Source organism: Thunnus maccoyii, chromosome 13, assembly GCF_910596095.1.
Source record: "Thunnus maccoyii chromosome 13, fThuMac1.1, whole genome shotgun sequence".
NCBI classification, from domain to species: Eukaryota; Metazoa; Chordata; class Actinopteri; order Scombriformes; family Scombridae; genus Thunnus; species Thunnus maccoyii.
In genome coordinates, this window is record NC_056545.1 from 9,584,009 (window position 1) to 9,611,735 (window position 27,727).

At 39.4% G+C, this 27,727-nt stretch overlaps 7 protein-coding genes, 1 long non-coding RNA gene and 5 other non-coding genes across 13 annotated transcripts; 5 read left to right on the top strand and 8 right to left on the bottom strand.

The window, feature by feature from the left end:
* The first annotated feature begins 1,456 nt into the window (after window positions 1-1,456).
* On the top strand, window positions 1,457-3,444 carry LOC121910511. Its single transcript, XM_042431746.1, has 6 exons — window positions 1,457-1,799; window positions 1,983-2,051; window positions 2,175-2,237; window positions 2,804-2,857; window positions 2,971-3,075; window positions 3,350-3,444. Exons 1-6 carry the CDS (start codon window positions 1,472-1,474, stop codon window positions 3,442-3,444), a joined length of 714 nt encoding a protein of 237 aa, XP_042287680.1. The 5' UTR covers window positions 1,457-1,471.
* A 3,166-nt stretch (window positions 3,445-6,610) lies between these two features.
* On the top strand, window positions 6,611-7,695 carry LOC121910780 (histone H1-like). Its single transcript, XM_042432102.1, has one exon. The coding sequence runs from the start codon at window positions 7,024-7,026 to the stop codon at window positions 7,645-7,647; it is 624 nt and encodes a 207-aa protein (XP_042288036.1). The 5' UTR covers window positions 6,611-7,023; the 3' UTR covers window positions 7,648-7,695.
* A 2,852-nt stretch (window positions 7,696-10,547) lies between these two features.
* Window positions 10,548-12,898, top strand: LOC121910798. The gene is made up of 2 exons (XR_006099733.1): window positions 10,548-11,241; window positions 11,344-12,898. It is a non-coding gene; the product is annotated as an uncharacterized LOC121910798 (long non-coding RNA).
* An 875-nt stretch (window positions 12,899-13,773) lies between these two features.
* On the top strand, window positions 13,774-15,156 carry LOC121910778 (histone H1-like). The gene has a single exon (XM_042432101.1). The coding sequence runs from the start codon at window positions 13,841-13,843 to the stop codon at window positions 14,444-14,446; it is 606 nt and encodes a 201-aa protein (XP_042288035.1). The 5' UTR covers window positions 13,774-13,840; the 3' UTR covers window positions 14,447-15,156.
* Window positions 15,157-15,332: 176 nt separating this feature from the next.
* Window positions 15,333-15,833, bottom strand: LOC121910789 (histone H2A-like). The gene has a single exon (XM_042432112.1). The coding sequence runs from the start codon at window positions 15,757-15,759 to the stop codon at window positions 15,376-15,378; it is 384 nt and encodes a 127-aa protein (XP_042288046.1). The 5' UTR covers window positions 15,760-15,833; the 3' UTR covers window positions 15,333-15,375.
* A 173-nt stretch (window positions 15,834-16,006) lies between these two features.
* On the top strand, window positions 16,007-16,520 carry LOC121910785 (histone H3). Its single transcript, XM_042432108.1, has one exon. It carries the CDS (start codon window positions 16,109-16,111, stop codon window positions 16,517-16,519), a length of 411 nt encoding a protein of 136 aa, XP_042288042.1. The 5' UTR covers window positions 16,007-16,108; the 3' UTR covers window position 16,520.
* Window positions 16,521-18,733: 2,213 nt separating this feature from the next.
* On the bottom strand, window positions 18,734-19,368 carry LOC121910791 (histone H2B 3-like). The gene has a single exon (XM_042432114.1). It carries the CDS (start codon window positions 19,353-19,355, stop codon window positions 18,987-18,989), a length of 369 nt encoding a protein of 122 aa, XP_042288048.1. The 5' UTR covers window positions 19,356-19,368; the 3' UTR covers window positions 18,734-18,986.
* A 962-nt stretch (window positions 19,369-20,330) lies between these two features.
* LOC121910793 (histone H4) lies at window positions 20,331-20,745 on the bottom strand. Its single transcript, XM_042432116.1, has one exon. The coding sequence runs from the start codon at window positions 20,693-20,695 to the stop codon at window positions 20,384-20,386; it is 312 nt and encodes a 103-aa protein (XP_042288050.1). The 5' UTR covers window positions 20,696-20,745; the 3' UTR covers window positions 20,331-20,383.
* Window positions 20,746-22,753: 2,008 nt separating this feature from the next.
* trnay-gua lies at window positions 22,754-22,842 on the bottom strand. Its single transcript is given in 2 exon segments — window positions 22,754-22,789; window positions 22,806-22,842. It is a non-coding gene; the product is annotated as a tRNA-Tyr (tRNA).
* A 2,138-nt stretch (window positions 22,843-24,980) lies between these two features.
* Window positions 24,981-25,069, bottom strand: trnay-gua. The gene is given in 2 exon segments: window positions 24,981-25,016; window positions 25,033-25,069. It is a non-coding gene; the product is annotated as a tRNA-Tyr (tRNA).
* Window positions 25,070-25,686: 617 nt separating this feature from the next.
* On the bottom strand, window positions 25,687-25,775 carry trnay-gua. Its single transcript is given in 2 exon segments — window positions 25,687-25,722; window positions 25,739-25,775. It is a non-coding gene; the product is annotated as a tRNA-Tyr (tRNA).
* An 860-nt stretch (window positions 25,776-26,635) lies between these two features.
* trnay-gua lies at window positions 26,636-26,724 on the bottom strand. Its single transcript is given in 2 exon segments — window positions 26,636-26,671; window positions 26,688-26,724. It is a non-coding gene; the product is annotated as a tRNA-Tyr (tRNA).
* Window positions 26,725-27,550: 826 nt separating this feature from the next.
* On the bottom strand, window positions 27,551-27,639 carry trnay-gua. Its single transcript is given in 2 exon segments — window positions 27,551-27,586; window positions 27,603-27,639. It is a non-coding gene; the product is annotated as a tRNA-Tyr (tRNA).
* Between the last annotated feature and the right edge of the window lie 88 nt (window positions 27,640-27,727).

The window sequence follows — 27,727 nt, forward strand, 5'->3', positions numbered from 1 at the left end:
ACTATTGGACAAGAAATTCAAAGTAAACCCCGCCCCCATATCAGCTGACTAACGGCTCCGGAAGAAAGAAGAAAACAAAGGAAACACGTTAATATCATGGATATATAAAGAGAACTGGATCCAGGAAGAGCGCCAGGCTTTGGAGCAAATTTGACATAGCGGCCAAACCGTGTAATTACAACGTCACATGACGCACACTGGCCCAAAAAGACTTTTTTCCCATAGACTTACATTGTGAAAGAGACGTCTGTAAATCAGCGGATATATTTTTCTGAGCGTCACAACCCCCGCGAAATGACTTGTCTCACTATCAGAATTAAATCCTGTTCGGTCCGATCACATTTCAAAAGCCTAGAAGAGCCGCATAATTGAATTGTTTTATCCCCATTCAAGTTAGCCGGAGGGCTAAACCGGAAGTAGCCGACTCGACCTGCGAAAGTCACTAGTGCGCACGATCTATGGCCCGCACAATGCGGAAGATCCGGGTACTTTCATACCAGGAAGTCAATTTTTTATTGCTTCATGCGCCACTGAGCAATTTTCATAGGAATGAACGGGGCCCCGCCTCCGACGCTGTATCCAGTTCTCTTTATACATCCATGGTTTATATTTATGACAAGATTTCAGTCATTTACCCAGTAAAATGATTCATAATAAAATACATGATTTTAAATATGGTGGGTACATAAATTATACAATTTGAACACTAATGAGAACACAGAGGTTATAAAAAATCTCAATAATAGGAACCTGTCAGAGAGCATTAGAGATGTCCGGTGGTTGATGTCTGTGGGCAGACTTCCTGTTAGAGTTGTTGTGTCTTGGGGTTGTTGTGTGACCACTAAAAAATGTCCTATGATCTTTTGCAATGAGGATGAGACACAGCAGCATCTATTATTGGACTGTTACAGAACTCAGGAAGTCTGGGATAAACTAAAAACTGTTGGTGTAACCTTTAATTTATGCTATAAATCGGTTATGTATTGTATTATTGATGATAAACTGCCATCTAAACATACAAAACCGATACAGTTAATTATTTGTATTGTATGTTCTAATTTGTGGAAAACACGATGTGCCATGATAATACAACAGACTGTAATCGACAGTGACACCGTATTTAAACAGATACTGACCTCCGGAGGAGAACTATGGACAAATCTCAGCACCTCCCCTGGAACATACTGAGCTTATGATCAGACAGCACTTTATATAAGATTACTGGACCTTTTTGCACTTTATTGCACTTTGGCACTGGATGCACTTTATTGTTAATGTAAATTATTGTTCTTCTTGTTAATTATAATCATGTGAAATTCAATATATAATATAGCTTATGTTTATTACGTGTTCCCTTAATAGCGCTAACGTTACATACCTATAAAAGTTTCTTAATTGAGGTAATGAGGTATAATTATCATACAGAATATCACATTTTCTCCACTTATTTAGAGGATGAGTGTAAAAGGAGATGGAAGAATCATTGTCATTCGTGAGCTATGCCCTCAGCTTTAAAGAAATCCAGTCTCTCCTCAGCTATGACTCCAAAAAGCCGGTTGCGACAGCAGCAGCAGCATCAGAGGATGACCAGCTGGTTGGTTTTGGCTCTCGCGCCAGCAACACCTGGCGAGAGATTTGGGACAGCAGGGATGATGGCTATGCAGCCTTTATACTGAAGAAAGGCTGTGCTCCAGGGACTAAGATGCACAAGTTGCAGCGATACCTGCAAAAGAAGCAGCATCCTGCCTCTGACCCTCCTCTGACGACACCAACCTCACGTGCTCCTGCTGAAGCCATGGGTGGGTCTTGTTTTCCTTTTTTTTAGTCAAAAAGGTATACATGTTGTCATGGTAGCCAAAGTTTTTTAAGTACACCAATGGGGAAAAAGTTAAATCATTTCAGTGGTGATTTTATTCATACTAGCTTATGTACAGTGAAGACATATTTTAGAACATTATAATTCTTGTCTGTTTGCATCACAGTGAGGGATGAAGATGAAGAGCTGGAGAGAGCGATGCTGAGTATCTCACCTTCCAAACAACCTCAGAGCTGTGAGTAAACATTGGTTTTCCTTATTGTCATTCCAAAAAAAAAATTTACAGTTCAGCTTGCATGCTCTTAAATGTACTTTATACTCAGTCTCTACTTTATTATTATTCTTTTATGTCTTACAGCTGTTGCTGCTGCACTCACATCATCAACTGCCAGGCGACGACAGACTTCAGGACCAGAAAGAGGTTCTTAACCAAAAACGTCCTGCATCAACGGACAACTCTGGGACCATGAATTGTTATCCCAAACTGAAGCATGATTTAAACCGTTCCTTCTCATGTTGACCACGTTCTGGTCGTGTTCTCGTCATGTTTGTGTTTGGTGTTCTACTTATTGTCCTAGTGACTATGAATTGATACCCATCTTGATGAGGGTAAGTATCAGTCTTTATTTTCTTATATGGATGAAATTGGGGTGGGGGTGACAACTTCAAACTGCTTTGGTTACTAACACTTGCATGTGTTTACAGTGTGCCATGTTGCTTCCCCTGCCTAGGCTAAATTGTAATGACTGTATGTGACAACTGACTACTAATCCCTTAAAAAATAAATGCATGTGTATGAATGAAATACAATTTTCATATATTAGACACAGTACAACGCACAGTTCTAAAAATTTGCATAGGTATTGTTTCACTATAAGACTGAGATGAGCAGGTGAAGTAACAAATGGATTCTGTTTTGCCTTTACTAACACCAGTTTTTGTATATTCCCAAAATATAAATAACTGACAAGACTTTTTCTGTTGTAGTACCATCTGCTACACTGTCCACACCAACTGAACTGAAGAGTTCAGAAGTAGATGGTAAATGCATCATATTTCTGTTAATCCACTTAAACCTTTCTGTTGTATTCACTCTGGTTATTTTTGTAAAACATTTAACTGATAACTTTTTTTATCCGCTTCCCTCCTTGCAGCCCCAGCGCTGCCGTCTATTAAAAGACCTGTGCCCCTTCCCCAGCAACTGATGTTTCTCATGCCAGAAACAGCAGGTTCCCTACCCACAGAAACAACGGTACCGGGTATGTATCATTTTAACTGTATTTGCATCACGAAAATATCTATTTAGTGTGCATCATACCTGTTGTTGTAAATCCTTTAAAGTCTGTTCAATTGTTGTAAATCAGATACAGGATTATGTTAACCTCCTTTTAAAGACAATTGCTAACTGAAGACTGGTGTGCAGTTTTAAGACAAAAAATAGCCAGTACTTCAGTGTACAGCTTTCTGAATTTCATGGACTGCAGACTAGATACAGAGTGCCTTATTACATTCTTTCTTTCTATGTATTGTCAGAGACACTTTTATGTTCTCCTGAGAGGTCTGCAGTGCCCCCTCAACCTCCACTGCCATTGCCAGCTGCGCAGAGAGCTCAAAGTAAGTGTTTTTAATGTTTTTTAGTCGGTTGTGTGTGTGCAAAAACGATAGAATCAGGTCACATACACATTAACATTAACGGGTGACAGGCGGAGATACTGTCCACTATACTAACGAGGAACGGTGACTTAAAGGGCAGTTCCGCAATATTTCAACTATCCCTTGAACGATGTCGTAGGCGTTATTTATGAGTTTGATTATTGTTTTATTGCTTATTATTATTGAGTTTGATTATTGTTGATAATTATTAGTATTGTTTGATTATTCTAGATATTTACTCTATTTAGATTAGATTCTGATAGTAGTTTTGTTAATAGATATCAGGTGGAAGGTGTGGTCCTTGTGAACTGCTCTATATTTAATCAGTTGGTTATTTCTATGTAGTTGTTCTTGTGCCTTCATGTTGACACATTTTATGACTTGGATGTCTCCATGTTGTGTATTCAGGATTTTGTTTCTAGTGGTCTAAATATGCTGCATCACATTCTGAGTTAACCTCAACATACGAGTGGAGTTACTACTTAATGTTTTGGGTTCATTGTGTGTCAAGAAACCCTGAAGGCAAATGTGCCAATATGTGTTGGTGTATTTTTAATGTATTAGCCCATATTTATTAAAGGCTTTTTATCTTGAGTGCCTGGAATTGGATTTTTTATGCCACAGCCCACCCAAATGATCAAATTAATGTTGTGTGTTGTAATTCTGTTTGTTTTTATCATGTTATTGCTGTACAGAATATGAGGCCATCCAGAACTGATTTGTGATTTTGGATTATATAGAAACATTTGAATGGATGTTGAACCCGGTTGAACCTGAGTTTCATCATTAATACAAGTCACTGTCATATATAAATATTATATTATTATATATTTATTATATATATTATAATTATATTATTATATTAAGTACAAACTCATATTTTCTGCACTTAAAGAGCCACTGAGGGGACATCAGTTCACATGTAAAGAGTCAGACAACATGGCAAAAAGTCAAAAAAGAAGTAAATAAAAGACTGACAAACTGACTGATCGTATACAAATATAAATACAATCAATTTGTTCATTATCATTTGATGCTTTAATTATTTTATTATCATTATTATTATTCTCTGAATATGTGTTTGACTTTTTCAGTTTAAGTGTCATTTGAAGAATAAAAAGAGCCTCCTGTCTTTTCTCTTTAGACTCTGATAAATATAAATGCAGTTATTTATACCAGAATACGGAATATTGCACCAAATGGTCATAAAGGCTATGAAAGCATCAGTGTTGTTAAAAGACTGCTTTCACTTAATCATAAATCAGAAGTTTGTCCGCTTTTGTTGACAATTGGAGCGTTGATGCAGTGCATGAAATAATAACTTCAGTTACAAAGACTTAAGCGCTATAATGGAGGCATCACATGTTTTCTGAACACCAACTTTGATTTCACTCAAGACATTTTCTTTAGGTGTCATGTTTCAAGACTTTACTGTTACAAAAAATGAACATCATTTACTTATTTATCACCTGTGGTTAGATAGATAGATAGATAGATATAACTTTATTGATCCCCGAAGGGAAATTCAAATTGTCAAGAGCTCATCAAAATCAAATATAAAAAACAAAAAACTATTCAGTTGATTCAGGATGAATTGAACAGTCTTATTGCTGTGGGGACGGACAATCTCCTGGAACGCTCCGTTCTGCAGCACAATGAGAGGAGCCGACTGCTACAGCTACTCCTCTGTCGCTCCAGGAGGCTGTGCCCGCTTTTTTGACCAGCTTGTCTAATTGCTTGGTGTTACTGTCTGTAAGGCCACCACCGCGTGGTAGAACATGGTCATCATTTCCACACACACATCAATGGCCCTCAGTGTCCGCAGGAAGAACAGGTGGCTCTGCCCCTTCCTGTAGAGGGCGTCGGTGTTAGGGGACCAGTCCAGCTTGTCACCCACAAGGACCCCTAGATATTTGTAGGTGTGCACCACTTCAATGTCCACCCCACAGATTTTCACTGGCTCCAGAGGGGGCTTAAACCTGCGGAAATCCACGATGATGGATATGATCCACGATCATGGATCAAGAGGCCATTTTCCCAAGTTTAATAAAAAAAAAAAGTAAAATTTAATGACACAGCGTCTAAAAAAATTGACACCTGCCTTTTAAGAAATTGATTATGTGTAACTTAAATTACAAGATATAATCTTATAAGACTTCAGGTTCCCAGAGAAAGAAAATACAAATACAATACAAACACAGGACATGACCTCTGTGTCCTAAGTGCAGCTAAAAGGCCTGAATTAATAAGAAAATGTTTTAAATCATTTAAATCACATTTAAATATCAAATAAAAATGTTATTAATCAGATTTACTCCAGGGAGGAACTGATCACATCATGTTGCAGACACACTGAAGCTTATTACAGTGATATCAAGTTATGTCCCTGTACATCAGAACAATAAATGTAACCTTTAAAAAGAGTATTATTAACTGTTGAATTGTGTTTTCAGTCCTGTTCATGTTCAATCTAACATTTAGTGGAGACTTTTTATGTATTTTAAAGGCTCATCTAGTGGTCTGTGGTGTTAGTTCATGCTATATACTTATCCTTATACAGGTAAACATTAAATGTAAAAATATGATATATAACATCATTGATTAATCATACAACTGAGACCTGACTTGACAGAATTTGGCTATTGAATACATGTGTGCATGTTTTGGTGATTTCAAAAACTTTTTATTGACCTTTCATTGGCTGTGAGACCTCCTCTCAAGGCAAATTTCATTTATTCTCATATACGTTTACTTAACAAGATATCATGATATATTGCTATAACAAGAAAGGTTTAATGTAAAATGACACGTTGGCAGCAACAGGCTGCTGTAGTGTTTCTACACAAACTGAAGCTGATATCACAACTTCCTGTACCACAGAAGACAAAAATGTTATTATATCGCAATCTTTAATCTGATGATTACAATAAAAGTGTGTTTTCAGTCCCGTTCATGTTCAATCTAACATTTAGTGGAGACGTGGAAGTCTTTCCTAGCGGATCCATCAGTAATAGTCTGTGTAACCGCCCTGAGTCATTGACAGTATCCGTGTGTTTACCTCCACTGAAAACGTGTCTGATTAAAAACTAATAAATCACATCACTGCACTGGTTTCAGCTTTATTGTGTCCTCAGACATCTTTGCTTACTGGAAGACCACTGTCACATTTCATACAAATCACTTTAAGACGTTTTTGAAGACGATTTGTGAAGAAAACTCGCTGCGCGCCGCACAAAGTGACGGTGTATCAGCGAGGTTTGAAGCCTCCCAGAATGAAATAAATGAGTCCTGGACACCAAAAATGAGCTCAGTCTGAAGGGAGGAACGTTTCCTCACTGCTGCGATAGCAAAAGTGTTTTAAAACGTTGGTTTTCTGTGTGTTTTACCCCAATAATGTGGAGGAGAAAACACAAGTTTCATCTGATTTGAGGCGGCAGGCAGAGCGGCTCTGAGTGTTGCTTCTCCACGGTTCTCATGTGCTTTATAAGTCCCGCCTCGTGCCCTTTGCTCGGACAGACTGTCCGCGAGACAAACAGCAGACTACACACACAAAGATGGCAGAAGAAGCACCAGCACCAGCAGCGGCCCCGGCTAAAGCCGCGCCGAAAGCCCCGAAGAAGAAGAGCGCTCCCCGGCCTAAGAAGGACGGACCCAGCCTCAACAAGCTGATCATCGGCGCTGTGGCGGAGTCCAAGGAGCGTAAAGGGCTGTCGGTGGCGGCGCTCAAGAAGATTCTGGCGACCAAAGGCGTTGATGTCGTGAAAGCTAACAAACGTATCAACACCACGGTCACTAAGCTGGTGACAAAAGGTACCCTGACCCAGACTAAAGGGACAGGGGCCTCCGGCTCCTTCAAGCTCGCCAAGGAGACCAAACCCGCCAAGCCGGTGAAGAAAGTGGTGAAGAAGAAAGCCGCTCCTAAAGCCAAGAAACCTGCAGCCAAGAAACCCGCAGCGGCTAAGAAGCCCAAGACAGCGGCAGCTAAGAAGACAGCAGCCGCTAAGAAATCCCCCAAGAAGGTCAAGAAGCCCGCAGCGGCAAAGAAAGCAGCCAAGAGCCCCAAGAAGGCCGCCAAGAGTCCCAAGAAAGTGGTGAAAAAGGCTCCTGCAGCCAAGAAAGCTCCTGCAAAGAAGGTGGCCAAACCCAAAGCCAAGAAGGCAGCACCCAAGAAGAAGTGAGCTGTCATCAGTCTGAACATGTGAACCTGATCAAAGGCTCTTTTAAGAGCCACCCAACTTCCCTAAAAAGCAGAATCCTGATGTTTAAACCATGTAGTGTTGTCTTATTGGCTATTTTAGGTGACAAACTTTTTTATATTTTATTATGTGTAAAAATGGTGACTGCAGTTAGTAATCAACTCAAAGTCTATTTAGATATACTTTGTTTTTATATTATTTTTATTGACACATTATACAAAGCAATGTATAAACCACATAGAAATCATAACCCAACTTAAACCTGTACCCCCAAACACTGGGGAAGAATACAACTAAGGTAAGCAAGAAAAGTTCATCCCAACCATGTGACAAGGACACGAAAGCAAATAACAGCACATATTATCCACAAGTGACTCAATTGCAGCCCAACAAAAATAGCACCAAAAGGCTCTTTTAAGAGACGCCACATCTGCTAAACTGCATCTCCTGCTCATCTCTCCTTAACTCACTGCATCATTAGTTTCTCACATATTATACTGTTTATACAATAACTACAGCTTTATAACTGTCAAGTGATCTTTATCAAAACTGAGAGAATTAATCAGTAACAATATAATGTTCTACAAACCTTTTTACTTTTGATACTACATTTAACCTTCACTCACTTTTTTTATATTTTGTGTTGGTGATACATTGTTATATTAAATCTATAAACGTCTTTCTTTGAAGAATATAGAAAGATAGAAAAGACAAAATGCAAACAACAAGAATGAGTAACAGACAATAACTACGACAAGACAAATATTAACTTTGGTTTAGACCATAATCTTTAACACTGATTGACTATACAGATGTTGTTTCCATTGCTGTAATGTCAAGCAGAAAATATTGTGTTTTGTGCAGGATTATCCTGCATATTAGAATAGTAATAATATGTTTATTTATAGTTGTAAAAACATTGTTTACAAAGTGCTTAACATTGTCTGCACATTCATAGACTTAACACACAACAAAGGGTTAACTTCATCTGATCATTGCAACAAACCAAAAATCCTTTTAAGGGCATTTTTTTCCCTCCTTTTTAGCATGTGAAACAATAGCAAATAATAATACTCCTATGCACGTTATTGAGGATATGATCACTAATTTAACTTATCAGCCATAGTGATGAAAAATAGCAAAGAGTAGTTCAACCAGTACAAATCAAATTATATAACAATTATAAGAAACTATCTTTCATTACTACTGTGCACAGCATAAAGAGAAATTGAGATGTATAACAACTATTAGCTCTATGGTAGATTTAACAAAAATATGGTATTTAACTTTACTAATTAAAATAACATGCACACCGAGCCTTCATTGGTAACATCTGCATGTCATACAGTTCCTTGCCTCACCATTCACTGTGCATCATAATAGTTTAGTGCAATTATGGCAAAAAAACAGCAAATCAGTTCCAATAACTTCACTATATATATACTGTATACATAAAAGTACTTCAAAATCTGTAACTAACACAAACATTGTGATTTAAAGGCAACTAAAAACTTACAGCATCTGCTTTTATCAGAATTGGTAATTAACAACTTCTTTATATCAAACTCTACAAACAGAAGGATAGAAAGATGATTTATCACCTAATTTTGTGTTACGCACACAATGAGAATACCACAAACAAAATTCAGCAACTTAAGTCCCAAAGCAAAGAGGTAACCAATAAATGTCAACTTCTGATAAATACACTTCCAGGTAAGAGATAAAGACATGACAGAAGAGCAGCATGATTGACAAAACAGGAAGTGATGTAAGAAAATGTTTTACCTTGTTGTGAATATCAAATAATATAATAATATAAATGCGCACCTCATTTTTCAGTCTAGAGTGAAATTAAAAGGTGATTGATGACAATATTAATCTGATGGTTTGTAAAGTTTGATTTTAGTCATGCAAGTGTTGTTATATGATGAATGGTTATTTTAGTTTGACTATTACAAGTTGATGTTCAATTCAGTCACAGTGATTTTCGTATCTTATGAACTGTTTGAGCTTTTCATGTCCGTGCTTCTCTTTTGCATGTTTTATGTTAGTGTCTAAATTTATATTAATATTAATATTTCCCAATTTTTTGCTTTGCATGTCTTGTATTATGTATTTTTGTGTCAAATATTTTAAATAGTAGCTGACAATGTAGTATAATGTGCTACATGCTATTTTTAAACTAATATTAATTTCTTAATATTGCTTATTATTTGTTCAATTTGTTCATATATTGTTTAGTTCCAGGGACGACAAATAAAAAATGTCCTCTTGACTAGCTGGCACATTGACAGCCATGTCTATCAATATGCATTTTCATTGTTAAACAGCATTTTGCAGGTTGTTTTTTTTTTTTGCTGGATTTACAGTTAAAGTATCATGAAAATTATCCCGTGAATGATTAATGTATGATTTTATTAGTTTAAGAGACATAAAGGCAGAAATTAAGACAGAAAAGTTAACATTTTGAGCAGCGCCCTTAAAACTAGCTTTTTTCCAACAACGCGTCATATTACGTCACATAAGGGAGTCGCTTTCTCGTCCCATCTGCAGTACACTGTGCGGTACTAAGTACTAATGAGTCTGAGCCGTCGTCGTTCAGTAATTTTTTTTTAGTTTTTTGCTAGTTTTGTTTTGCATTTTATATTTTTTCAACATCGTGAATAATTGCGTTTGTGCAGCACAAATTCCAGCCTCTGAGGGAAAAGCAGTAGCTAGTTTTCGTTCGTTTTCTGGCTGAGTTTTATGCAGGTTGAAGTCTTCACTACTGCTTCTGTAACGGAAGAACACGGTTGTGTGCAGGCTCATTTTAGACAGGAGGGTTATGTGATTTGTGATATGATGAAGGTCAGGATGGGATGTTGAAGCCAGGACTGTGTGAGATGCTGCAGTAATGAGTGGTGGTGTCTCTGAGGTTTCTCTCATATCTAACATTAGCTGCATTTGTTCTACATATATCACACAGTTATTAATGATTGACCTGCAGAATAATAGTGTATATATGACGTTGCACTGTTATGTAAAATAAAAGTTCCTCTCAAAAAGGAGATATGCAAGTAGTTTCAAGCTTTCTGTGTAACTTTTAAATCATCTTCAGGAGCAGGTAGAGGTGTCAGGAAACAGCTGATTAATACCAGGTGTGTAGATGTTCCTCCATATGTGATACCTATCCAGATGTGGTACTTAGCGGTTCTGCACATGCAATCTATGGATGATGGTGAGCAATATCTTAAAAATCATTTTTTCATTGCGCATTGCTTTTTGATCTGTAAGTGCGTAAATATTTGCATATACACACTGGCTTTGATGCAGAATGTATAAATTAGATTATAATGGCGTGCACCATATTTAGTTAAGTCATTCGGCCAGTTTTATGGAATTATCTACTATGGTTTTGCACTATGATAGCATTTTTTGACAAGGCTGCATAAATTGTCAGAACACCGGCTGATTGCTCAGCAGCATCTGATGACGTCTCAAAATCATGTAAACAACTTCAATTCTTTTGATATCCTGCATCTTTTTTCAATAGTGTTATGTCCAGAAGGAACAAACCATTTCTTTAATGCCTGGCATGTAGGTAAAAGTTTGTATTCTGATATTTGTAGTTTGGTTTAAGTTGGCTGTTTTTTATGTCTAACATGTTCTTTCCAACATATTGTTTCTATTCTGAAACAGGTCCAGGGAGGTTTTGGATGCAGGCATGACACGCGGCCCGGGCAGTGAGTGCTAGGCTTGCATGCTCGGCACCGAGGCACATCTTGCAGCGGGGGTGGAGGTCGGAGGGCATTATGTAACTGATCTGACAGTTGAGGCGCAGACGAACTGAAGACATGACTTCTTGCAGACATTACTTCTTTGGGAACAGATCTCTGGTCACGCCGGTATAATATATTGTGGATGTGGACCTGAGAGGGGCAACTGTGCAGGGCATGGTGGCGTGAAGAAAATCTTCAGGACAGATAAACCCAATAGCGACAACTCTTAGAGGGTGAAGCCTATATGGAATAGAACATCCATCTCAGCTTGATTTGACCTCATCCGTGTAAGCAATGGCTGCCAACCTGTGCACATGCCCCACACACGTGCCAGTAATGATTGCACATGTTTGTTCTTTGTCTATGATTCCATCTTAAATATCATTTAATCTGTTCATAATTATTTTTGCAAATATTTTATAGTCTGTATTCATAATAGTCAGATATCTGTAATTATCTCAGAGGGCAGGTTGTCTGGACCAAGGCTTTTCCCAACATTTAACTGTTTAATAGCCTCAATCACCTCGTCTTTTCTTCCTTTACCGAGCAGTGAAAAGGGGTCACTTTCCAGATCCTGTCAGCAGATCACCAATCACGAGGCAGTCGGCCTGTAACCTGCACCGTCTTGATGGTTTAACACACTTTGGTGTGTAACCCAGCACGAATGTTGTGGTCCTCAGTTTGGAGTTTGACATTATTATAAATCAGATTAATTCCACAATTCATTCTCATATTTACCAAGAGTTTACATTTTAAGTTTCAAACTGACTCAATTGTTTTGTTGTTTATTTATTTATATTTGAAACCTAGAAAGAGGTTTATATGAAATTTGGGGAAAAAACTTAGATCATGGATGATTGAGTGATGGGGTATTTTTTGAACATTATGAAATAGCTAATTAAGCATTGTGCAACTTTGGCAGTAACCACTCTGTGCTTTCACGTTGTTTTAAAAGGGTAAATTGTTATTTTTTTGTTTGACCATAAATGTTTGAGATACATCCAGACACATCATTTAAAAACTTACATTCAGTATGTTTGTATGTCAGATTCTAGTTAAAGATAGATGTAGTATATTTCATACCAGTGTTTTATAGGTTAGTAGTTACTTGCTTTTCAGTCTGTGTGTTAAAACACTTATTGATTAGTTTAATGGTGATAGTAACTTCCAAGTTAGTGTTTTAATTTTAGTGATGGGATTAAACCTTGGTTTACATCTGCATTACATAATGTGTTTATTTTACTCAATGCGGTTGGAGAATATTAAAATGGACTAATAGTTTTATTCATACAGGATTGTTAGTATTAGCTGCTGGTGCCTGCAGGCCTGGACAGTAATGCTCTTAACTGCATAAAACATTTTAATACATCCAAACACTTTGTTGTTCTTGGAATAATTAATTATCACCTAAATGAGGCAATTGAAGCCCTTTATAACGTTTTCCGTTATTCTATTAAAAACTTACATTAGAAATATATCTCTGTCTTTATCTGCCTCTCTCTCTCTCTGTTGTGCGACAGCGCCATGAACGTAGCGAGGAGTTAAATCAGACACTGCGACATATAACCGACCTAACAAACTGATCTTTGTGCATTAGTGTGTATTGTGAGTAAGTATCTTGCCAGCAAACAATCACTACTAAAGCTGCTACTGCCTGATATGTGATAGCAAACGCTACAACAATGTGAAGTGAAACAGTTCAGTGTTACGTGCCGCTAAAACTCTATTAGTGAAACATTAATAGAAAGTACGATACACATAAATAGAACCGACTTCAGAGGAGAGTGTTGCAGATTATCTCTATTAAAAATAGTCTTTGGAATAAGAGAAGAAATGTCCACAGCCACAGAGCAGCTCTGACAGGAAGTCTGGCTAAACGGCATCAGGAGCCTCGTCAGTGTGTTTGCTGCGACCAGAATCGCTTCATTTTATTACAAACTGATCATCAACAGAAGGTTGTTTTTACTTTGAGTCTGTGAACAAACATGTGAGACAGCTGGGAAACTGTTTTAGGTGGAGCTCGGATGTATTTTACAGCATTTTAGGAGAGAAATGAGAGAGAAAAGCCGCTGAGCAGCGCTGTCCACGGTGGTGATCAGGTGAGGTTTGTTCGCTCCACAAAGAAAAAGCAGAGAACATCAGAGCTCAACATGACTTAAATATGAAGAGACACATGTCCGCTATCTGCTGCCTTCATGTGAGCCTTCAACACTTGTCCCACACTGATTTTTCAGTCTTTTATCACTAAGAGAAAACACAAGTGTCAGACATTGACGCTGCACAGAGTAAGACAGCAGCTGGACTGAGTCTCCACGGTTCTCATGGTGTGTTTAAGTACAGCCTCCTGCCTCAGACTCTCCAACAGTCAACTCAGACTCTCCGTTTGTTTCGTGTCGGATCTGAACTCAGAGGAAATAATGGCAGAAGTTGCTCCAGCTCCCGCCGCCGCCGCTCCGGCTAAAGTTGTGAAGAAGAAGGTTTCCAAGCCGAAGAAGACTGGCCCCAGCGTCAGCGAGCTGATCGTGAAAACTGTGGCCGCATCCAAGGAGCGGAGCGGCGTGTCTGCAGCCGCCCTGAAGAAGGCTCTGGCTGCCGGAGGCTACGATGTGGAGAAGAACAAGGCCCGCGTCAAGACCGCCATCAAGAGCCTGGTGGCCAAGGGGACTCTGGTCCAGACCAAGGGGACCGGTGCCTCCGGCTCGTTCAAGATGAGCAAGAAGGTTGAGACCAAGGCCAAGAAGCCCGCAAAGAAAGCCGCTCCTAAAGCCAAGAAGTCCGCCAAGAGCCCCAAGAAACCTGCAGCTAAGAAGCCCAAGACAGCGGCAGCCAAGAAGACAGCAGCCGCTAAGAAATCCCCCAAGAAGGTCAAGAAGCCCGCAGCGGCCAAGAAAGCAGCCAAGAGCCCCAAGAAGGCCGCCAAGAGCCCCAAGAAAGTGGTGAAAAAGGCTCCTGCAGCCAAGAAAGCTCCTGCTAAGAAGGTGGCCAAGCCCAAAGCCAAGAAGGCAGCACCCAAGAAGAAGTGAGCTGTCATCAGTCTGAACATGTGAACCTGATCAAAGGCTCTTTTAAGAGCCACACATCTCATCTAAAGAGCAGCATCCTAATCAGAACATATTTTATAAACTACATTACTTGATAAAATTAATTTGTTAAATTAATATGGGTTAAAATGGTGAGTGACTGCAGTTATTAAGATTTTATCAACTCATAGTCATAATCTGTTAATTTAATTCAGTGACAAATAGTTTACTCTTCATTTACTTATATAAATGTCAGTCTTTAAATCCAGTCTAAAGTGTCAACATGTTCTGCACTGAGGAGCATCAGAAACAAAATAACTCAGGGTGACATTGAACTGTATGTATATTGTGAAAATAAATGTATTGTGACAATGAAAGTATGATTAATATGTTGGATGAAGATAACACCGTAACAACTGAAATGGAGACAAATCAAAATGATTTCCTCTTGATGTGTTTTACAACTATATTTAATTTTATTATGACTGCACAACTATCCTCCTTTCTGAACCATTGTTTGACCTAAACTAGCTTTTGCCAGTTTTTAATCAGAATTACTATTTCAGAGTTGAGTGTCTCTTAAAGAGGCTAAGAGACTTTTTTGGAGCTGGTCAGCAAATCTCCAGGTTATTAATTATGATTAATGATAATTAGTATAAGAACTACTTTACAGTGATGTGTATACATTTCACATAGGTTAGTATATAGACTAACCGTTCTTACATGTTTGTTATGTAAGTTTAACATTACCCAATACATCATTTTGTTTTGAATGCAGCTTATATTTCTACATATTAACACTATCAATATTTGTGTAAATCATGAACAGTACTAAGTAATAGTTTAATTAAAGTATCATATGAGGATGATTGTTCTTTATCGGGAGTGTGTGGCTCTTAAAAGAGCCGTTGTGTTGTTTAGAGGAGCCGTGTTTACTTCTTGGCGGGCTTCTCGGTCTTCTTGGGCAGCAGCACAGCCTGGATGTTGGGCAGCACGCCGCCCTGAGCGATGGTCACTCCGCCCAGCAGCTTGTTGAGCTCCTCATCGTTGCGGACAGCCAGCTGCAGGTGACGGGGGATGATCCTGGTCTTCTTGTTGTCGCGGGCAGCGTTTCCAGCCAACTCCAGGATCTCAGCGGTCAGGTACTCCAGCACAGCCGCCAGGTAGACGGGGGCTCCGGCACCGACACGCTCGGCATAGTTGCCTTTGCGCAGCAGCCTGTGAACACGACCGACTGGGAACTGGAGCCCGGCCCTGGAGGAGCGGGTCTTTGCCTTAGCGCGGGCTTTGCCTCCGGTTTTTCCTCTGCCACTCATTTTTGGATTCTTCTCGAGTTTGATCTCAAAGAAATATGAGCCAACCGGTGAAAATCCTCCTTTATATTTCCGCGTAGCGCGGGACGGTTGACGCCGGACCAACCAGAAAAGAGGCTCCAGCAGCGCAGCAGAGGGCGGCCCGCTATGAAGCTTTTCCCCCAATAAGGAGCGGAGGTTCAGGCGGTGGGTCGCTCCTCTAGGCGGTGCTGAGCTCCGGGAGGAGCCGCTCACCAATCAGGACCCGGAGGTCTGAAGCAGCGTCACAGTTACGCAGCCGCTCCGACACTTTAAGAGCAGCGTGACTCTTCTGCTCGGTATTATTTTCTCCTGATCAGAGAAAGAAGAAGCGATGGCAAGAACCAAGCAGACCGCTCGTAAATCCACCGGAGGCAAAGCCCCCAGAAAGCAGCTGGCCACCAAGGCTGCTCGTAAGAGCGCCCCGGCCACCGGCGGTGTCAAGAAGCCCCATCGTTACAGGCCCGGTACCGTGGCTCTGAGAGAGATCCGTCGCTACCAGAAGTCCACCGAGCTGCTGATCCGCAAGCTGCCCTTCCAGCGCCTGGTGAGGGAGATCGCTCAGGACTTCAAGACCGACCTGCGCTTCCAGAGCTCTGCTGTCATGGCTCTGCAGGAGGCCAGCGAGGCTTACCTGGTCGGCCTGTTCGAGGACACCAACCTGTGCGCCATCCACGCCAAGAGGGTCACCATCATGCCCAAAGACATCCAGCTGGCCCGCCGCATCCGTGGAGAGAGAGCTTAAACTGTCTGTTGATCCATAAACACAACGGCTCTTTTAAGAGCCACATCACTCTCTGATAGAGCAACATGTCTTATTAGCTTATTTTATATTCGTATATTTATCATGTTTAATTAGTGAGAATATTTAAAAACATCTGTGTGTAATACCCTTCTGAAGTGAATCAATTCAAAATGCAATGTCTTAGTAATGGTTGAAAAATTTGATTGATCCAGAGAGATTATGATATAAAGTGTAGATAATATCAGCATTACTAGTCCTTCAGCTGTAGGTGTGCATCTATTCAATTACTAGAACTACTTTTGCCCAGTACTACCTCACTTTAACAGTTTCATTGTACAATTTGGTCACATGATCCCAGTTAGAATATGTTTTAAGCATGTAGAGTTTAATAAGGTACATTAATTGATAAAACTGACTTTTTAATGCAATTGTTATTGATTGCAGTGACTGCAGTTATTAACATGGTCTGAACTGAGCAGCATCAAATACAGAAAATCACTCAGGGTGACATTGAACTGTAAATGTATTATGATAACACGATGATAGATTTATTATTACTACTGCTGTTCCCCTTCCATTACATCTTACATCTTAATGTTTAATCAGATATCCTGGTAAAATAACTGATTTGGAAAATCAAAAAGATTTCCTCTTAATGTGTTTATTATGACTGGTAAAAGGTATAAAATGACACTGATATGAATGAGAATAGAAAGGAGGGGAGTTGTTTTTTGGGGCTTTTTGGGGCTGGTCAGCAAATCTCCAGGTTAATAATTATTATTTGCTATAATTATTAACTAGTATAATTAGTTTTTAAATTATGTCTAAATGTCATGTAGGCTAATGTATAGACTAGCCATTCTTATATTATAAGCATGATTTCTACACATAATGACTAGATTATCTTCTATTAAATGTTGATTTCTGATTATGTTGGTAACACAACCAACAACCATTTGAACAAGCGTGTTTGTTTTGTTTTTTGTTTTTTTTCTCAGTAACAAACAAAAAAAACCCTTAAATCTAGAAAGTCAACAGTCTTTGAAATCTTTTCTTGTATTGATATGAAGAATATTTGAAAATGTATTTTGGTCACGTTCAGGCAAATATTTCAGCATTTATGAAACAAAAGAACAAAATGGCAGAAATACCAACTGCTTGGACTCATAACAATAAATATTAAAACAAAATCTAAACAAATCTTATGCAGTAAAAAGCAGATACGGTACATATTTTTTTTAAATAAAAAAAACAGGATACTTGCCTGATCTTATTGATTTGATTATTTTACTGTGTAACTGGTGCAAGTGGTCTAACAGATGTCCATTTTCAAATATAATTTTGTCTCAGTTTTTATTCTCTCTTGTTTCTTAAGTTTATTTTCTATTTTTTGGATTGTTTCAAACATTTCTCTGATCACTAACATCCACAGTAATGTTGACATAATAACTGTTTGACATATTTGATTTCACAGAGGCTCCTCTTGCTGTCTCGTTATTTTGAAAACTCACAAAGTAATTCTCTAGATGCATTTTCTAGCTGACAGAAGCTGCCGTCTGGTCTTCAGCCTGATACGATCTGATCAAAAAACTTTACACCTTGTATCTTTGTCATAGTCTTCACATTATTTGACTCCACAGGTGTGCTGTGACTGTATGCTCAGTCTGAACCAAACATCACTTTATATAGTATTGTGATTTTATTATATTTTTATATGTGTATTAAACATATAAGCTGACATTTGCTGCTTATATGAAAATAATTCAGCCTGTAAATTGAATTAATCAGGCAGAAATTAAACTCACAGTCATGCAAACTTCATAGTATAACAGCAGCGTCACCTTGTGGTCAAAATATATAGTGCATCAGTATTTAGTCCAATGGACGCCTGTGAGTCTTTTCACCATAGACCGTATAAAAGATCTAATTACAGATTTATTGCCCACATTGACACACACAAAAGTGTGCAAATATAACCTAAAATCTGCCCCAGATTAATTTTGCAGATCATTTAAATACAGTAACAAAACCAGTGTTACCACTACACTAAAACCATACCAGTAGTCTATAAAAACATGACATGTTAAGATTTGTTTTATTGAGCTCCACATGGCTGCACCAAAACATTCATCTCCATTAAAATTTGACAGTGTCACACTATCAATGGAAAAAAAAAAAAAAAAATTCTGAGTCAATATTTAGTGTAATATTTGATTTCCTCTCAATCTTTATAGCAGCTAATACCTCATTGACAAGTTATCATACCACGTGTGGAGTGGAGACTAAAAACCTTTGGTCCAACTATTTGCATAGTTTAGTCACACATTAAGCAAAACGCTGATATCTTAAAATACAACAATACTTATCAGTGGAGAAAACGAATCACATTTAGAAGGAGTAAAGCTCTCAATTGAAGTTGTGGGTGGTCCTGAAAAGGACCTTTGTGTTGTTGGTACAGACAGCGGGTTTACTTGGAGCTGGTGTACTTGGTGACGGCCTTGGTGCCCTCAGACACGGCGTGTTTGGCCAGCTCACCGGGCAGCAGCAGACGGACGGCGGTCTGGATCTCCCTGGAGGTGATGGTGGAGCGCTTGTTGTAGTGAGCAAGGCGGGAAGCCTCACCGGCGATGCGCTCAAAGATGTCTCCCACAAAGGAGTTCATGATGCCCATGGCCTTGGAGGAGATGCCGGTGTCGGGGTGGACCTGCTTCAGCACTTTGTAGACGTAGATGGCATAGCTCTCCTTGCGGGTCTTTCTCTTCTTCTTGCCGGTCTTGGTGGCTTTAGACACGGCCTTCTTGGAGCCTTTCTTCGGGGCTTTGACTGGATCAGGCATGGCTAGTCGTTAGATTTCCTCAAACGAATAATTATCGTATTTCCAAACGGCCTCTATATATCCATCTGATGCAAATTTGACTGCGCCGTTGCTCGAACAGGATTGGTTGACTTCTTGTTAGCTAGACTGAGCATGCGCAACACAAACACCGTCCCAACCTCTGAAGAACGATCTGACCGCCTTTTTACTTATAAACCCACCTCATCTGAAAAGTGTCCACTGTTTATCATATAATATGCTGTACAAAAACCCATAACTATAGAGAAATAAACACATTGTATTTAGATTTAGTATCATCTAAGCTGATCTGTTTTATTGATCTATGATAAAAAATTAATAATAAAACCTATGGATAGATTTTATTTCATCAAGTTTTTGGTGCTGTTCTCTGTGGAATAACAGTACTTTCCAAAAATGATGTTAATATGAATTCTATTGATTATCCTGTGCTGAACCCAGCTGACACATGAAGATCATGTAACCCCATTTATCATCTCAAAACACCTCAGATTTGTTTTGAGAAGTTTTCACAACCTAGTCACCTGAAAATAAAGCTTACTAATAACTTTTAGTTATGTTCAAAGCACCAGTAAATGGTTTGTCATTAATTAAGCCCTTAGTTTCTTCATCTTTATGGTGAGTTGGAGCATGAGCACAAGTAGAAAGAAACATTGAAATTATATACAAAAGCTACATATATGTAATGACCAATTTCTTTTGTAACCCCATAAATCATCTCAAGATTTATTCTGAAAGAAAGGAGGGTGTTTTCACAACCTGGTCACCTAAAAATTAAGTCTATTAATAGTTTGTAGTTATATACAGAAAGTGCCAAATGATTTGCCTATTAATAAAGCCCTTAATTGCTTATGTACTGAGTTAGAGCATAGACAAAAGTTGCAGGAAGCATTGAAATTATATACAAAGGCTTCAATTGATAATAAAATTGTAATAGGACATCTCTTTGAGGAAGTGGGCGGCTCTTAAAAGAGCCTTTGTGTTTCGGTATCAGCGGGTCAGGATCTGGTTTAACCTCCGAAGCCGTACAGGGTGCGGCCCTGCCTCTTCAATGCGTACACCACATCCATGGCGGTCACGGTCTTTCTCTTGGCGTGCTCGGTGTAGGTGACGGCATCACGGATCACGTTCTCCAGGAACACCTTCAGCACACCGCGAGTCTCCTCGTAGATCAGACCGGAGATACGCTTGACTCCACCGCGGCGAGCCAGACGGCGGATGGCGGGTTTGGTGATTCCCTGGATGTTATCACGGAGAACTTTACGGTGACGCTTGGCGCCTCCTTTACCGAGTCCTTTGCCTCCCTTGCCTCTTCCGCTCATTTTTACTGATCTAGTCTCTGACGAGTTAAGAGTCGAGTATGAAACATTTTAGCTGAGCTTCGCTACTTAAAGCGTGTCTGCGGACGTAAGAGAAGACAGGTGGCGGCAACTTTGCTGGGCGACGCCGAACTCAGCAGCTCCGCCCACGTAGTGTTTAAAACTGCATTACAAAACGTTGAGCCTTAATATTGTTGTCCTTTTATGAAAGCGGATTACTCACATAAAACATAATTAAACCTGACAATCTGACTGACAGACTGACTCTTCATATCGGTCTGAATGTGATAGTTTAACAACCGATGCAGCGTTTATGAAGTTTTTATGAAGTGTTGAGTGTTGAATGGATCGGACTAGCTGACGTTAGCAGCTTTATTTCAGCTTTATTTCCAGATGATGCACCAGCTGATTTAAAATAGACATCATCTGAATAAAGCCGCCAGGAAACTCTATGCCTTCATCACAGCCGAGATCAAGGCCAATAATATAAATATATATATTTATATTTATTAATATATTTTTGTGTCTTCAGGTTTGTGTAAGATTTCTGGTAAAATACAGAGACTGTCCCACATTACTTGCCCTTTAATTGCACATGTTTGTTCTTTATAATTTCATCTAATATCTCATTACATCTATTCATAATTATCTTATCTTACCATGTCTGGCTCTCCCTCTCCTCCTTCTCCACATGGAGAGATCTCCAACCCAGAGAGCATTTCTGGAGATGGCGGCAGAGACATTTTTAACAAAAACTATTTTCAATCTGGTACCAAACTGTATAGCTCCCAGCCCCCCCTCCCATATTCTTTGCTTTTATATAATGGGTGCTTTTCTTTACGCTAACATGTCTCCTCGATTCCCTCACTTGCGTCTCTTCCTCGCGTCTTAGCTCCTCCCAACGAGGATGAGAGAGAGCGATGTGAGGAAGGAGGAACTTAATTCACCAAACGAGACGTCCACGCTTACTCCAGCGTCATCTTGAGGAGACGACAACTACTCATGACGCACATCGCCTCAGCTGTCAAATATGTAGAAGTCAGCTCTCAATATGTAGAACTTATTAAGTTCATAAACAGTTTAAACTCTAAAGTTTAAACTCAAAATTCATTCATACAATCAATTAATACTTTACACTGTTACTTAATAATTTCTACATAGTGATAGCTGGAAGGAAAACACCTAATAACTGCTCCAATTTTATCATTTGATTATAGATCTATAGCAGCGTCTGTCTGTCACAGAATAACACACAAATATACAGTTTAAATCCGTTAATTACTGAAAGAACAGAACTGACATAAGGGAGCAATAGAAACAGCTGTAGCCTGCAGAATATGAATATAAATAAAGAAAATGTTGGTTATTTAGTTTGTGAAAGTCTGATGTGCTTTTCAGGCTCAGGATGATTTTATAGGAGACATGCAGCTGTGCAGCGTCATATTTTCCTGACGGAGCTGACACGTACTTAAACGGAGAAGAAGAAAGGAAAAGCCTCTTTGCTTATGAAGAAAAAGAAAGTTACAACAGTGTTTTTTGTGATTCATGACTGAGTAAGTTTTAATTTTATGAACAAATATGATCAACTGCTGTTTTGCTTTCATTCCTTCTCCACAGGTAGTTTTGCTAATCTGCTTTATTACAACAACAGCCCGCCTGTTTACTGTCCCGTCAGATCAGCTGACCAATCAATAAACACATCGAATCAAAAGGGTGTTGCCGTCCGGTAAAAAAAAACTTAGTTTAGATACACCTGTGGTTCCTTGCTCCAAGCTCCTCCAGGAGCCTCCTCGCTCCTCACTCCTAGTCTCCTCAAGGTGCATTTAAAGGATTGGAAGATCCTCCATGATGGCGGAGTGAGATCGGTTTCCGGGTCATGGAGGAAAGAGGACACAAGGAAACACAGAATTAGCGTAATGAAAGGTCAAATGTTGAGGCCAACCACTTTATGTACCAGCAGGCATGAAAAAGCTTTTCTTTGTTTGAACAAATCAAGAATGGCAAGCCAAAATGCTGAAAAGGATTGACATTTTTCCAATGATTTAACGCACAAATTAAATCTCCTTCGAGCCGGAGTTGAACCAGCGACCTAAGGATGACTAACGTTTTCCTCCTACAGTCCTCCGCTCTACCAACTGAGCTATCGAAGGGAGTGCATCCTGAACCGTCATTCAGGTTCTGCATGGGAACAGAAACTGATGTGTGACCAAATTCATTTTGGGAAAACTTCACCATTATCAGTTGAACATGGAAAACAACCACCTGTATTATATTAAATGTGTCTTTAAAACGACAACACTCATTACAAACTTACTACTAATCATTGAAGAATCACTACACGTGGTTTGTAGTCAGCTATCGACTCATTTTAAAAAAGATGGGAGAAAAAGAGAGCTGAAAGCACCCCCCACCTCCACTCGACCCTGCGGATGAATGCCGCACCGCCTGATTTGGTCTGAATATGGCCTTACTATCATGAATACTGATTATAAAATATTTGCCAAGATAATCATGAACAGAATGATATATTAGACGACATTAAAGAAAATGAATAAACTTGTGCAATTAAGGGTCGGGTGATGTGGGATAATCTCTGCACTTTAAGAAAAATGTTACATAAACCTGAAGACACAAAAGGTTTTTATATTATTGGACTAGATCAAGAAAAAGCCTTAGACTACATTTCCAGATTATCTCTGGGCCGTGATGAATGCAAACGGCTTTCCTGAAGGCGTTAATCATATGGTAAGCTGTCTATATTTTAAATCAAGTGTTCATGTCAATGTAAATGGTGTTTTAACTGAGTTTTTTGAAGTGGAGAGAGGTGTAAAGCAGGGCTGCCCTTTGAGCGCTGCTCTATATGTTCTAGCAATCAGCCCTTTAATTAAACAAATGAATGAAGATTGTTGTATTATGGGAACATTGGTAGGACATGCGCACAAGGTCACAGCTATCGCATATGCTGATGACATTATACATGTCCGGTGGCTGATATCTGTGGGAAGACTTCCTGTTAGCGCTGTTGTGTCTTGGAGTTGTTATGTTACTAAAAAAATGATCATTTTCAATGATGATGAGACCCAACAGTATCTCTTAATGAACTGTTACAGAGCTCAGGAAGTCTGGGACAAACTGAAAGCTGTTGGTGTAAACTTTAATTTATGTTACAATTCTGTTATGTATTGTATTGTTGATGATAAACTGCCATCTAGGCTAAGCATACTGAACTAATACAATTAATTATTTGGGTTGTATTTTCAAAATTGTGGAAAACCAGACGGTCATGATAATACAAGAGACTGTGATCGACAGTGACACCATAGTTAAACTGATACTTACTGACTTCCAGAGGAGGAGAAGTACGGACAAATCTTAGCACTTCCCCCTGGAACATACTGGACTTATGAACTGACAGCACTTTATATAAGAATACTGGAACTTTTCGCACTTTATTGATGTTTTTGCACTTTGGCACTGGTTGCACTTTATTGTTAATGTAAATTGTTGTTGTTCTTGTAAATCTTAATTATGTGAAATTCAATAAAGACCTTTAAAAAAAAAAGGGAAAAAAGACAACTGTCTTACCCTATATGTTTGTTTAAGTGAACAACATTCATGACAAATGTACTACCGATCTACTTAAAGCCCTTGAACACCACTACACATGGTCAACATGAGCTCTCCTTGACTAGGTGCAACAACATAGTGCACCACCCGACGTTGAAGGGTTTATTTTAGTCCGAACAGATGAAGCAATGAACTCCACGTGCTGGAAACACTTGCCTTGATTTTCTTCTGATGTTAACAAGGAACAAACACCTCCTTCCAGCCGGAGTTGAACCAGCGACCTAAGAATTACTGCCATTATCAACCTACACTCCTCTGCTCTCTAAACTGAGCTATCCAGTATATCATGCACCTTTCTTCAGGTTTTGCATGGGTGCAGACATTGATGGCTAACCAAACTTTGTTTAGTAAGACCTCAACATTAGAATGCGTTAAACATGACAAACAGCCGTCCCTTTTTCACCCTACATGTTTGCTTGAAGCAAGAACGTTTATCAGGAACAAACTAACTATTTACTTAAACTCACCACCAAATCACTAAAAATGTCCTCTTAGTTTGTCTAACTTCTATAAGGTCCAAAATTGAGGCCAACCACTTTATGTACCACCAGGCGTGGAAGAGCTTTTCTGTGTGTGAACAAATCAAGAGCGGCAAGCCACAATGCTGAAAAGGATTGACTACACATTTTTCCAATGATTTAATGCACAAATGAAAAACATCTCCTTCGAGCCGGAGTTGAACCAGCGACCTAAGGATAACTGCCTTTATCATCCTACAGTCCTCCGCTCTACCAACTGAGCTATCGAAGGTTAGGCCTCCCATAACATCGTTCAGGTTTTGCATCGGAACACAAAATGGTGTTTGACGAAATTTTGTTAGGCAAAACTTCACCATTATGAGCTGAACATAGAAAACAGACAACTGTCTTAGCCTATATGTTTGATTAAATGAACAACATTCATGACAAATGTACTACTGATCTACTTAAAGCCCTTAAACAACCACTACACATGGTCAACATGAGTTCTCCTCGGCTAGGTGCAACAACATAGTGCACCACCCTTTCTTCAGGTTTTGCATGGGTGCAGACATCGATGTCTAACCAAACTTTGTTTAGTAAGACCTCAACATTTGAATGCGTTAAACATGACAAACAGCCGTCCCTTTTTCACCCTACATGTTTGCTTGAAGCAAGAACATTTATGAGGAACAAACTATTTACTTAAACTCACCACCAAACCAGTAAAAATGTCTTCTTAGTTTGTCTAACTTCTATAAGGTCCAACATTGAGGCCAACCACTTTATGTACCACCAGGCGTGGAAGAGCTTTTCTGTGTGTGAACAAATCAAGAATGGCAAGCCACAATGCTGAAAAGGATTGACCACACATTTTTCCAATGATTTAATGCACAAATGAAAAACATCTCCTTCGAGCCGGAGTTGAACCAGTGACCTAAGGATGACTACCGTTTTCCACCTACAGTCCTCCGCTCTACCAACTGAGCTATCGAAGGGAGCGCATCCTGAACCATTGTTCAGGTTTTGCATGGGAACAAAAACTGATGTTTGATTGAATTCATTTTGGGAAAATTTCATCACTATGAGTTGAACATAGAAAACAACTACCACATTAAATGTGTCTTTAAAACAACAACATTCATCACAAACCTACTACTAATATAGTTAAAGTCACTGAAGAACCACTACACGTGGTGAACATGACCTCCCCTGAACTAGGTGATATCAATTTTGACATAGAAGTGGGTCAGGTGTTCACCACCTGATGTGGAAGGGCTTTTTTCAGTCGTAGAAGATGAGGCAATGAACCCCACGTGCCTGAAAACCATTGCCTTGAATATTCTTCCAACACTAACAATGTACAAATGAAAAACAACTCCTTCGAGCCGGAGTTGAACAAGTGACCTAAGGATAACTGCCATTATCAACCTACAGTCCTCCGCTCTACCAACTGAGCTATCGAAGGGAGAACCTCCTGTACCATCGTTCAGGTTTTTCATGGGAACACAAACTGGTGTTTGACCAAATTCTGTTTGGCAAAACTTCACCATTATGAGTTGAACATGGAAAACAACCACATGTATTAGCTACATTCAATGTGTCTTTAAAAGGACAATATTCATCACAAACTTACTTCTAATCTACTTAATGTCATTGGAGAACCACTACACATTGTGAACATGACCTCCCCTGGGCTAGGTGATACAATTTCGACATTGAGGTTGGCCAGGTGTTCACCACCTGACGTGGAAGGGCTTTTTTCAGTCCCAGAAGATGAAGCAATGAACCCCATATGCCTGAAAACCATTGCCTTGAGTATTCTTCCAACACTAATAATTTACAAATGAAAAACAGCTCCTTCGAGCCGGAGTTGAACCAGCAACCTAAGGATAACTGCCATTATCAACCTACAGTCCTCCGCTCTACCAACTGAGCTATCGAAGGGAGAACCTCCTGTACCATCGTTCAGGTTTTTCATGGGAACACAAACTGGTGTTTGACCAAATTTTGTTCAGCAAAACTTCACCATTATGAGCTGAACATGGAAAACAGACAACTGTCTTAGCCTATATGTTTGATTAAATGAACAACATTCATGACAAATGTACTACCAATCTACTTAAAGCCCCTGAACAACCACTACACACGGTCAACATGAGCTCTCCTCGACTAGGTGCAACAACATAGTGCACCACCCGACGTTGAAGGGCTTATTTTAGTCCGAACAGATGAAGCAATGAACTCCACGTGCTGGAAACGCTTGCCTTGATTTTCTTCTGATGTTAACAAGGAACAAACACCTCCTTCCAGCCGGAGTTGAACCAGCGACCTAAGAATTACTGCCATTATCAACCTACAGTCCTCTGCTCTCTGAACTGAGCTATCCAGTATAGCATGTAGCCTACCTTTCTTCAGGTTTTGCATGGGTGCAGACATTGATGGCTAACCAAACTTTGTTTAGTAAGACCTCAACATTAGAATGCGTTAAACATGACAAACAGCCGTCCCTTTTTCACCCTACATGTTTGCTTGAAGCAAGAACGTTTATGAGGAACAAACTATTTACTTAAACTCACCACCAAACCACTAAAAATGTCCTCTTAGTTTGTCTAACTTCTATAAGGTCCAACATTGAGGCCAATCACTTTATGTACCACCAGGCGTGGAAGAGCTTTTCTGTGTGTGAACAAATCAAGAATGGCAAGCCACAATGCTGAAAAGGATTGACCACACATTTTTCCAATGATTTAATGCACAAATGAAAAACATCTCCTTCGAGCCGGAGTTGAACCAGCGACCTAAGGATGACTACCGTTTTCCACCTACAGTCCTCCGCTCTACCAACTGAGCTATCGAAGGGAGCGCATCCTGAACCATTGTTCAGGTTTTGCATGGGAACAAAAACTGATGTTTGGTTGAATTCATTTTGGGAAAATTTCATCACTAT